Genomic DNA, 13,294 nt, shown 5'->3' on the forward strand with positions numbered 1-13,294 from the left:
CTTTATAGTATGCGACACTTGTTCAACCACAGCACCCCTTGTGTCCGCCAATGCAATACGTGGCCGGGTGAACACTCCCAAAGTTTATTACCCTGACGGGGCGCGAACCCTGGCTCACCCGTGTACGAAACGCACACTACCACAGAGGCGTTTCGTGGGTAATATTACATATATATATATATATATATATATATATATATATATATATATATATATATATATATATATATATATATATATATATAGCGTTTCGTGGGTAATATTATATATATATATATATATATATATATATATATATATATATATATATATATATATATATATACAGTACACACACACACATTATCTATCTATAAAGAGAATTTTCGTCGGTCCGTCTGTCTGTTCTCAACATCGAGGGGGATGCATACAGAAGTCCCGAAACAGCTCTACCGGGTGTAACTATTGTACGACGAATTTAAATGTGTACATTATACCTGTTAAAATGTGCCCCTGATGGCCGACTTTAGAACTAATCATAAAGGCCGCATGGTGGAAATCTGGTGAGTAATTACCGCAATTTTTTTTACTTCTATAATTATCATTAACTACAACGGGTCGGATGGGTGGACGGATTGGTAGGGTGGGTGGAATGGGTGAGTGGGTTGAGGTGGGGATGGATGGGTGTGATGGGGCACCGTGACTGTGGGGTATGATGGGTGAGTGGAGGGAAAATAGGTCAGTGCGGAATATATCCCAGGGGAAATGGGCCCAAGGAGAACACTGGTTCAATGGGTAAAATTGGACTCATTGAACCTTCTCCCACATGGAGAGTGGCTATCAAGCGTCCCGTTCAACGTCGGTATGCATTATCATAGGGTTTTAACTGGACAACGCCTGGTACCCCAGCTAGTTTACCGATACGGGGAAACCTAAGTATACTTGTATAACCTCTCAACCCCACCTCTGATGAATAAAAATTTGGGATTTAAGTTACGTAGGGATTCTCCGCTGTATGAAACTGACTTGCATTAATGAAAAAAAAAAAAAATCCTTTACATGGAAAAGGCTGATCACAAGAGCGTGTTTGCTCTACGCTGACAAGAGCCCAAATGCCCTTCAGATCAGCTGATGGTCTCAGCTGTAGGCTAATTCTACTACTAACCAAGTTAACTTAGTCCTAATTAATTATCAAGGGTTACAGAATTTTATGCAGCCAGGATCTGATATTCAAGCTGTGTGAGAGAGCAAATCGCCAATAGGAGCTGTGCCAGAAGTGAAAAGGAGTCCCACTAGGAAAAGGAAGTTTTGGTCGCATCAATTCACAGTTTTCTGAGACCAAAGAGATGTACTTTAGGTGACAACGTTGGTTCCGCAGCATGTCTTTCTTACTGATTTACTTCGTATATTAGGCTACAACTTAACTTTCTCTTGCATGCTGTCCATATTGCTTTATTATCCACAAATTTTGCGTCAGCACACATGAATCTACCGAAGTCTAACATGCAGAATAAACAACCAAGAACCGGGCTGTACAAAGTCCTCAAGTAAGAACATAAGGAGAGGATAACTGCAGTAGGCCGTTTGGCCCATGCTAGGCAGCTCCTAGAAGAGTAACTGAACTACTAGAATGAGATAAGGATAGCAAAGAAGAAGGCTCTCCCCCGCCCTCCAAACCCTCCAGCCGAAATCGGCAGGAAAAAGTCAGAAAGAACACCACGCAGTATAGAAAAACTGGCGTGGACATTTTACAGGAAAGTGTCACAAAGGTGTATGCCTCTCAAAGAATACGCTTTCAACTGAAACAACTTCCATCTAGGTATAAAACAAACTACCAATAGTACTGAGGCTAATGAGAGATATATGTAACCTCTTGTGTTTGACATCTCTCTGATGCTGAATTTAACTTTGGGGGCATCAACAATGAAATTACATAATCGGACTGAAAAGGTTAAAAGTGAAATGGCGAAGGGAAAGACATGGTCTTATATTTCGATGTCTATCTACTATCTATCTATCTATCTGTTGCCAGACGCCTCAATCCCGTTTGGGGTGGCCACAAACATATCACCTCCAAGTCGCCCTGTCCCCCGCCGTTTCACTGCCCTGCTCCCAACTCACACCCCCCTCTCTCATATACCTCTCCACCCCATCCCTCCATCTCATCCTCGGCCTCCCCCTCCCTCTTCCCCCCTCCACCTCACTCACATACACTCTCTTCGTCAGTCTTTCACCCTCCATCTTCTCCACATGGCCAAACCACCTCAGTGCGTTCCTCATAACGCTTCCTATCACATCCACATCCACACCACAACGCTCCTTTATATCCTCATTCGTCAGCCTGTCTCTTCATGTGACTCCACAGGCTCCTCTTAAATAACTCATTTCCACTGCTCTCACTCTTGACTTGTGTCCTTCCAACAACGTCCAAGCTTCACTTCCGTACATTAGAGTTGGTATCACAATACTGTCATGCAGTAACTTTTTCACTTCCATGCTCACTTCGCTGTTTTTTATCACTGCTTTCAAAGAACCAGCAACCTTTCTTCCCTGCTGTACCCTTTCAAGCACTTCACCCTCCAAACCTCCATCCTTACTCATCACACTACCCAAGTACTTAAACGTACTCACATTTTCCAATTCCTCACCATCCAACCTCTCTGTACATTCACTGACTTCACCTCTCTCAAAGACCATCACTTGACTCTTCCCTACATTCACCTTTAGATTCCGTTTCTTACACTCTCCCAAACTCATCCACCAAGCCTTGCAGCTCCCCTTCGTCTTCACTCAACAACACAGTATCATCTGCAAACAACAGTACAGGGAGTTTCCAAACACTATCCTCTCTCACCAGGGCCACTCCAACATCCACTACCCTACCTTGTGCCTCTTTTTCGATGTCATTATTGGAATTATGAAAAAAAAAAAAAAAAAAAAAAAACCTTACTGCTGATTATCTTACCCCTTTCAGGCCAGGATGGATGTTACCAATATTTTTTTTTTTTTTTTTTTAATGATGTCTCCACGAGAGGTAATTCATGTTGGGAAAGACCGTTCGTACTTAAGGGGTTAAAGAATACAAGCTAACCCCTCCAGCTCAGTCTCTAAGATTAATAAAATCGCTTTGGTAGTGGCAAGAAATTCGATAAAGACGTTATTATAATGAGGTGACTATAATTTTTAAAGTCCTGAAAGGGTCAAGTATTGGCAAAAAACAAAAAACAGGCACAGAACTGGAGAAGCGAAAGATAAATAACGAAAAAACTAGGAAAATATAAGAACATAAGAACAAAGGATTGCTGCAGTGGGCTTTATCATTCACCTCCCCCCCATACACACAAAAAAAAAAAAAAAACTGCAAGGCAGGTGTAACAATGTCTTATCCGTTGGGATGTCAGTTGCAAAGGTCATACTCTAAATGGTCTGGGAGGTTTCCTAACACATCATCCATAGCGATTTATTCTGCATATTACATTTCAACATCCTCCTGCATGCTACCAATGCAAATCGTCAACTAGAAAGCACTCACAGCGCATATCTCCACCAATGCCACTGCAGGATCCGGATCCGCCCCCAAACTTAATTAATTCATTCTTGGTCAATGGCCCACCCTTCCACAAAATTTCATTGAAATTCACTAAGAACTTTTGGAGATATCGTGTGGACAAAGAGACAGACAGACAAACACAGGTGAATACATAACTTCCAACTTCGTTGACGGAGGTAATAACGAGAGAGAGAGAGAGAGAGAGAGAGAGAGAGAGAGAGAGAGAGAGAGAGAGAATATGGAGTTGTACGTCCCTGTTATAATGTACTTACAAAGTCAATGCTGTTGACAGGATCGTAGTATGTGACCTGTATGGTAGTAGATTGCGGCTCCTTATCCCTCTCCTCCGTGATCACCTGACACAGCTTGTTGTACCACAGGTCCTTCGTGGCCACGCAGCTGGTGGAGGAGGACAAGTTATTATACAGCCCACCATACATCCTGACGGACTCGGGCCGCGCCACAGTATTCACAGCACTCGAGGAGCGCCGCAAACGGGTCACCTTGGCCACGCGAGGCACAGGCACGTCGTACACAGGATCACTGCTCTCATAACCTCTGGAACGCGAGTGGCGGACAAGTTCAGCGTAAACGGGTTCACCCTGTATGACAATTTCCGGGCGGGACACTAGCTCGCTGCGGGCACGTCTCAAGGCGCCGCTGGGACTTAAACTTTTGCCCGGGCGGGTTGTTGTCCGACGCGAAGCGACGCCCTTGCTGCGTGGCAGCGCCCCTTCTGCACGCTGCCTCTGCAACAGAAGGGGTGGTGGTTGCTCCTGGGGCTGGTGTGACGGGATCACCTTCCGCCGCACCACCGCAGGAGAATCAACACCGGCAAGGCAGAAGAGTGGTGCTCCACACCGTACTGACCGACCACGACGTCCCATATCGTCACCATACGTCACCATTCCTTTTGTACTAATGTCAAAGTATCCTTGCTTTACCACTAAGCACAGTTACCACACTAGAGATTGCATTCAGAGCGGGTACATGGTGCAGGATGCGAGAGAGGGTAACCTCAACCCGATGTATCAAGACTGTGGTGTGGGGTGCGCGGCGGAACCATCCTCACTACCCACCCTTCGGCGGTCACAACACAACTGAGTCAACTGACTCAAACGCGCCCAGTCCACCCAGGTCCCAGCCTCACCCAGGGAACACCCCCGCGTCCGATTTCATTCATTTTTCTTCTTGTCCCGACGTCTGGGTCCTGTCTTCTTTCACAGAGCCGTGATTACTTAAAATGGACTAATTATACCCCACAGAAACCTGCTTACTAAGGATAAAACAGTTTTTGTTCGATTTGTACAAAAATTTATGTATTCTACATTAGATACAAACAAAAGCATTAACTATCTATCTATCTATCTATAGCCCGACGCCCTAATCCTGCAAAGGGTAGCCGCAGACAAAACGCCTCCAAGTCGCTGTCACCCACCATTTGACTACCCTCCCCCCAAATCACTCCCCCCTCCCTCATATACCTCTCAACTCCATCCCTCCACCTCATCCTCGGTCTACCTCTCTCTCTCTCCCTCCCTCCACATACACCCTCTTAGTCAGTCTTTCATTCTCCATTCTCCCCACATGTCCAAACCACCTCAGTGTATTTCTCCTAATCTTCTCAACCACATCCACACCCACCCCACAACGTTCCTTCACTTCTTCATTCGTCAACCTGTCCCTCCATGTCACTCCACATGCTCCTCTCAAGTAACTCATTTCCACTGCTCTCACTCTTGACTTGTTCCCCTCTTGCAAAGTCCACGCCTAGCTTCCATACGTCAGTGTAGGGATCACAATACTATCATGCAGTGACTTCTTAACTTCCATACTCACCTCCCTATTTCTCATCACTGCTTTCAGTGAACCAACAACCTTCCTTCCCTGCTGTACCCTTTCACGCACTTCATCCCCCAAATTTCTATCCTTAATCATCACACTACCCAAGTACTTGAATGCACTCACAATCTCCATATCCTCTCCATCCAACCTCACTGTACATTCTGTGACTTCATTCCTCTCAAACACCATAACTTTACTCTTGTTTACATTAACTTTAAGATTCCTCTTCCTACACGCAGTCCCAAATTCATTCACCAAACCTTGCAACTCCCATTCATCTTCACTCAACAATACTGTATCATCAGCAAACAGCAACACCGGAATCTTCCAAATCTCACCCTCATTCATTAGAGCCACCCCCACATCCACTGCCCTACCTTGCACCTCCTTTACAACCCCATCCATGTATATATTAAACAGGCATGGAGACATCACACAACCCTGTTTCAGTCCCACACTGAGATCAAAGAACTCACTCAGCTCACCATCCACTCGCACCGTAGCCTTCGTACATACTCTTCACAACACTCAACAATTTCCCCTCCACTCCATATATTCTTAATGCCTTCCACATACCTTGCCTATCTATTCTGTCATAAGCTTTCTCCAAGTCCATGAAGGCAGCATACACTTTCTTTCCCTTCTCTAGATACTTCTCCACTAAACATCTTAGAACAAATATCTGATCTACACATCCTTTTCCCTTCCTAAATCTCCCTTGTTCTTCTCCAACTAGCTCCTCTGTCATATGCCTAACCCAATCAATGAGTATTCTACCATATATTTTTCCAGTCACACTAAGAAGGCAAATACCCCTATGGTTACCACATACTTCTCTCTCCCGTTTTCCTTTTATAAAGAAACAATTATACCTGATTTCAAGTCCTCTGGAACCCTTCCCTCTTCCTAAGCCAATCTACACAACTTCCATATCCACTCCACAACAATCTCCCCCCCCCCCATACCTCAGCATTTCACCACACACTCCATCAATTCCTGGGGCCTTTCCCATCTTGATCTTCTTCACTGCTTCCACTAATTATACATTTTTTTTTTCTCAATAGGTATATTCCCTAATACATGTAATTTCAGATAGTATAAGATGATCAGAACAAGGACAATTTGAGCGCAAGCAGAGATACGGATAGGCGTCCACTTGACCCTGTGACCACCAAGCTGCCCTATCTTGGTTATGATGATGACTCTCGCCACCGCCTGACCTACCGTGACCTCCCACCTGCCACCCACACACTGAAACCACCCATCCAACCACCCACCTCAACAATCTCTCTCTCTCTCTCTCTCTCTCTCTCTCTCTCTCTCTCTCTCTCTCAAAAAGACAGGAACGAAAGCAGACCTGGAAGTTGGAAGACCGACAGACGAACGGAAAACCAAGCGGAGAGTGATCAAGAGATACAAAAACGTGTAATAAATTATAAGGCTGATGAGAAGAACTGGGAAATGGTGGTGAAGCGTGGCGAATGAATGAAAGAAAATAAGCATGGGGGAACTAATCCAATAAAAAAAAAATGAATCTCTCGTCTTGCTATCTTAAATTTTGTTCAGCTTGGGGAGAGAAATCAACCTTCGAAGGAGTTGATGGAAATTATTTTTAATCCCGTTACTACTGTTTTTTACTCCATAAGCATAAGTAAACTAAATACTACGTCAATGGATTCACGATTTAGGACATGATCATATGACATTTCAAATATATTTTGCAAAAGACCAGTCAATTTACACAAAACAATGGCAATAAAACTGATGGCAAAAAAACATTAGCCAGGAGTAAATAATTTCTTCTTCATTTCGGTTTTAAATATGTGTGTGTGTGTGTGTGTGTGTGTGTGTGTGTGTGTGTGTGTGTGTGTGTGTGTGTGTGTGTGTGTGTGTGTGTGTGTGTGTGTGTGTGTGTGTGTGTGTGTGTGTGCTTAGATATGGGGGCTATATAGGCGACTACTGGGTGATGAGACTACACGAGTAAAATATGGGTAACACAGAAAAACGTGAGGGAAAGAAACGAAACGGAATGCGTGGTGAGCGAGAGAGAGAGAGAGAGAGAGAGAGAGAGAGAGAGAGAGAGAGAGAGAGAGAGAGAAATGAAAGACATGGCAGGGAGGTGAGAGGAGGAGGGAGAGGGTGGTAGCAGGCGCGACGGGTGGTGAGGGAGGGAGGGATGGAACTCTAGGGAATGGTGGGAGGGGGATGATGGGGGAGAGAAGAGGGTGGAATGAGAGAAGGGAAAGGGGGGGGGGATTCTACCGTCTTCCCTCCCTCCCACCTCACTCTCCTTTCCCTCCCTCTCCAGATAGCGTACCTGCCTCCTACTCTCCGCCCAGCCTATCCTGCCACCCCATCTTCACGTTCGGCAGTGGCCTCTCCCTCCTCTCACGTATCCCCAGTTCCTTCTCCTTCTTTCACGTTCACTATTCGTTCCTCACGTTCACCTGTGGCCTCATTCTATGCTCACGTTCAGTCACATCTTTCTTTTACCGGTGCCTACTCCCTCCTCTCAGGTTCACCGGTAGTCTCATACTCCTCTCACGATCATGAAATCTCTCACTTCTCTCACATTCACCAAGTCCTTTTCTTCTCACGTTCCCCTCCCTCTCATGTTCAACTGTCACCTCCCTCTTCCAACGTTCTTTATCTTTCTCTCTCCTCTCACGTTCCTCCATTCATTGGTCCCCCCCCCTCTCACGTTCACCATTCGCCTCGACAATTCCCCACGTTCCTCTCTTCCCCGTTTTCCCTCTTTTGTGGTTTTCAGACCCATTCTTCTTTCTATCCTTCGTTCGTTCTATCGCCTTTCATCCCTATATGTATCTCCGTTTTTTGTTCTTTCTTATCAATACCTGCTACAGGAATTGGTGACGCTGCTTGGTATGGTTTAGCCCACTCGCTGCAATTATCCACGTTTCTATGTTGCGGTCCTTCACTTTCTTTCTCCTCTTTTCCCTCCATTCCCATACAATTACACACACACACACACTCATTCCTATATTTCCACGTATCTCACTTCCTAAATTTCACTCTATCGTCAGCATAATCCTCTCACTCTTGGCCAATCGCTCTTTTAACTTTTCCTACCCTCCTGTCTTCAAATCCTCTTCCTCCTCTTCATTTCATTTCGCCCATTTCCACCCATCTTTAGGAAAATAATTCTCTATTACCATCGCTTCTTCCATTGAGAGTTTCAAGCATAGGCTAGATAAGCATATGACAAATAAGGGGTGGATATAGAAAAAAGAAAATCTTATAACCAATACTAATTCATAATTTTTCCTTTTCAGGTTACACTGTGATAGTCTCTATTCTCCTTTCACACTTTCCTGTAAAATGTCCACGCCAGTTTTTCTATACTGCATGGTGTTCTTTCCGACTTTTTCCTGCCGGCTTCGGCTGGAGGGTTTGGAGAGCGGGGAAGAGCATTCTTCTTTGCTATCCTTATCTCATTCTAGTAGTTCAGTTACTCTTCTAGGAGCTGCCTAGCATGGGCCAACCGGCCTACTGCAGTTATCCTCTCTTCTTATGTTCTTTTGTCTATTTTTCTTTCACATTATTCACTCCAGTTTGGCTTTGAATTGCACGCTAGTTGTATAAGTGAAGATGAAAGCATAAACAAACTGTACTTTTACTCTCAAGGTAGAAGGGCAATGGATGTTAAAATGTGGCTTAAGCAATGGATACCTTTTATGGCCCACTGACCCCGTGGAAGATTGTTCGTACCGGTTTCAGATTTATTTTTAAGCACGCAGATGTCATGTCCCATCCTCCAACTGAAGAATAAAGTGCTGTGCGATATTAATTTCGGCAGCTTATTTCATTCCACTTTGCATACGGAAAAATAATTGTTAATAAAAGTACTGTAAGTTTCCAAATTATTGTAAGTAAAGCTGAAGCTCCCGAATTATCTGATTATATGAAAAAATAAAAATGTAAAGTTATCAAAGCGATCTTTAATATTTTTCTCCAATTCATGAGAGCTTCTAACCAGACTGAAGAGCTGACAGGAGGCGGAGGAAACAGGATAGGGAGGAGGAGGAGATGAGGAGGAGAGGCAGGTAGGCCCCCTGAGGCTAGGACCTGCCACCACCCCCTCTCCCCTCCCCATCTCTCCTCCCATGGCTTCACATCCCCTCCCTCCTTCTCCCTCACCTACAGTCTACTAAAGAAGTATCGTAATCCCTGCGTTCGATGAAATAGGACCTGGGCGATATTTTAGTTACCATACATTCCGGTGTGTGTGTGTGTGTGTGTGTGTGTGTGTGTGTGTGTGTGTGTGTGTGTGTGTGTGTGTGTGTGTGTGTGTGTGTGTGTGTGTGTGTGTGTGTGTGTGTGTGTGTGTGTGTGTGTGTGTGTGTGTGTGTGTGTGTGTGTGTGTGTGTGTGTGTGTGTGTGTGTGTGTGTGTGTGTGTGTGTGTGTGTGTGTGTGTGTGTGTGTGTGTGTGTGTGTGTGTGTGTGTGTGTGTGTGTGTGTGTGTGTGTGTGTGTGTGTGTGTGTGTGTGTGTGTGTGTGTGTGTGTGTGTGTGTGTGTGTGTGTGTGTGTGTGTGTGTGTGTGTGTGTGTGTGTGTGTGTGTGTGTGTGTGTGTGTGTGTGTGTGTGTGTGTGTGTGTGTGTGTGTGAACTGCTGAGTAACTTTAGGTAAAAATTCTGGTTGATGCCAAAATATTTTACATGTGATAAAACATTAATAATACACGACTTCTAGAATAGAGCATGCAGTTCAGTATTTTAAAGATCTTCCCCCCGTGTTTCAATATGTGATCCTTGATATTAAAATGTGAGCCTTGATATTTCACCTCTATATCTCGATTTCCTCTGCTTGCTAATTATTAAGCTGAATGATTTTTTTTTTTTTTCCCTGTCTGCGTGTCCTGATATATAAGACGGGGGGGGGGGGAAAAGACGGACATACTATGCGTGTGGAGTCAACGCACTGGACGGTAAACGAATATTAGAGGCCGACTGTACCTCAGCCACACCTGCTCTCGCTAGAAATTAGTCGCAGGACGCTGATGGGAATATTTACACCCGTGAACTCCTAGCATGACGACGCGCGAATTGTGTTTTTAAAGTCTGGCCTTGGGCGTAAGGAATATTTAAGATGCACGAAATGTTACCCAAGTATATCTAAACGCCCGTCCAGACGATCGAGCAATGCCCGCGGGCTCAAGCGAGCAGTTTGCCTGTTGACGGGCTCACCGCTTGTGCCCGCGGGCAAATGCGTAAATTGCCCGTGGCAATTTACGCATTTGCCCGCGGACACAAGCGGTGAGCCCGTCAACAGGCAAACTGCTCGCTTGTGCCCGCGGGCATTGCCCGCTCGTGTGGACGGGGCTTAAGAGCTAGGTCAAAATATTCCAACATGCTGAATGTGCCCACTCTGAGGATAAAACAATATCAAAAGAATATCTAGGAGGTCCGGAATGTTACCTTATTATAGCTTTCTTCTGGATCAACTATGCACACACACAGTTCGTATTTATTGAAAAACCGAGTTGTAAGAGGAGCAAACTCTGATCGAAACTGGTTACTCTTAATATTAACCCCTTCAACACCAGGACGTTATTTTATAGTTCATTTGTGCTACCTCCAGACCATTTTACTCGGCTTAGGAGTGAAGCGGTTAATGATGGCTACATACTGTATATATAAAGTCTTCGGATGAAAAACCGTTTACTGGTGGCAAGAATGTAATACAACGATATATCCTCGGGAAGAAAGTCAACACAAATTCAGAACGTGATGGGAGGCATGGGCAGAGGGAGACTGATGATGAGAGAGAGGGGTGGGGTGGAAGTATATAGGTGAAGGGGTGTGTGGCTGGAAGGAGAGCAGCTTGATCGCAGAGGACAAAATGGCATGGTGCTTCGTTTGTGGTTACTATTCTCGGAATTAAGGCGTCTGATTATACATAGATACAGGTAAAAATTCATTTGTCTAAACAATTCACGACTGCTTAACACGGCGCAAACTATTCTTCTGGTCTGATGTCTAGGTTTAAGGATGAGACCTGATGTGGCTGGCCTGAGGGTGAGGCAGAGTAGAGGGGCAGTGTAAGCAAACCCGTTGATGGTGTTGCCTCAAGCCTCTTCACCAATCCACTCCCCTTGGCTCCGCTGCACCCACTTCAAACCCACCCCCACCCTAACCCTTACCCGTCCAATGCTTCATAAGCCTTCCCGCCCTCCACCCACATACTCAACCCTTCATATACCAACTCGCCCGCCTATTCCAAACTAATGACTTCCACGTTAAATTTCACTCTCTAACTGACCTGATATTAATAAAGATTGCTTTTAACTCCTTCACCCACTAAGGGTTTCTCCTATGTTGAATGAAATCGTCCCGGGGCAATTAGAATGAAATAAGCTATTCTCGAGTAGAAGGCATTTACCTAAGTATCAACTTACATATGTTTATAAATAAAGCTGAATCCTTGTCTTGTTCTAATATTACAGTTACAGGCTATCACTACTTAGACAACAATTACTACTTAAAGTTATTATCACACGCTTTACCTTCTTGCACGCGCGCATGCACCCTCTTACACACACACACACACACACACACACACACACCAACCTTCCCTCTCTCACACCCACGTCAGCTTGAAGGCAATATCGCAATCACTTCCCACACGCCTCTTTCACGCACATCCCGACCTCTTCACTCCAGAAATTCCACTTTAGTATCGGTGTGGGTGGCAGAGAAGGGGAGGGTGTTCAGCAAGGACGCTTTTAAAGGATTAACTCCACGTCAAAAATGGCATTGGAGACCTTGATTTCGCGCCAGCTCAAAAATACCTTGAATCGGGTGCTAGTTTCACAATGGAAGATGGGATACGCTCACAAATGATTTCTGCGTCGGTGTGATTCCATTGTAATTTAAGTGAAAAATATCGCTTCAAATACGTCGTGTATTATTATGTTTCTTGTTTCGCCTTGGGCCAATTATACTTACATGGATATGGCTCTCTGAAAAAATAAGGTCTTTTGCCTGCCTGCTTTTCCCACTTTAGTAACTTGTATGATTCGATCGTATTTCTTTTATAATTCTGTGTAAATAGACGAATCCATTCAGTTTGAAGAGAGGCTCGCCCAACAGAAGGTGCTTTCGTTCCCTTCTATGTTACCTTGACTGTCTATTTCATTTCGATTCTATTTCATTTCTGCCATTTTTGGCCACATGCAGCTTCTTCCCCCCCCTTTTAAGGTCTGTTATTTTCTCAGCCCCCTGGTCCTCCCCCCCCTCCCCCCAGCAGACCTTTAAACCTATAAATCAGGCTGGTTACACGTCTGCCTGTCCCAGCCCTCCCGCACCACAGCACACTTCCTGCCGCAGCACAAACACCCAGGGATTACACTCACATGGCGCCAAATACTTGTTTAAAATATTTTTGTCTGTCCTTGTATCCGCCTATCTATCTATCTACTTCTGTTTATCTATCTACCCATCTGTCCGTCTAACTCAAATGTCGATATACCTATTATTATGGCTACATCCAACTTACATGCCTGCACGTATTCCAAGGTTATATGTCTGCCTTTCTATCTAACTCAAATGTCTGCTTTATCTAATTTAAATATGCCTGTCAATATCTATCTACCTACTGATAAAAACTTGGACTGCCAGAAACTAACTAGTCAAAGGAACTCGGGTAGGAAATAAAAACAAAGATTATTTACAAACGCATAGACTGATGACTGAATGGGAGACAGAGGCATAGTGCTAAAAATAAATATATAAGAGAATAGAATAAAACCAAATAAAACAGAATATACGGAGGGGCGAAGAGATAGAAACAAGGATCAAAGCTAATCGACTTGGGGCTGATGTAAGAGTGAGGGATACGTGAGGAAGGGGGCGGGAGGATGGAGGGAGGGGTGAAGGACGGGTGAGGAGGCGTGGGTGA

At 44.6% G+C, this 13,294-nt stretch overlaps 1 protein-coding gene across 1 annotated transcript in view; it reads right to left on the minus strand.

Annotated features, from left to right (window-relative positions):
- LOC145408598 (uncharacterized) overlaps positions 1–13,294 on the minus strand; it is a 188,178-nt gene that overhangs the window by 11,288 nt on the left and 163,596 nt on the right. The window contains exon 6 of the mRNA XM_080279283.1: positions 3,802–3,928. Coding sequence (XP_080135409.1) covers positions 3,802–3,928 — 127 coding nt within the window. The remainder of the gene's footprint in view (positions 1–3,801; positions 3,929–13,294) is intronic.

The sequence above is a fragment of the Coenobita brevimanus genome, chromosome 78 (assembly GCF_032717465.1).
Source record: "Coenobita brevimanus isolate Jiangsu-jjx chromosome 78, ASM3271746v2, whole genome shotgun sequence".
In the NCBI taxonomy this organism is placed as follows: Eukaryota; Metazoa; Arthropoda; class Malacostraca; order Decapoda; family Coenobitidae; genus Coenobita; species Coenobita brevimanus.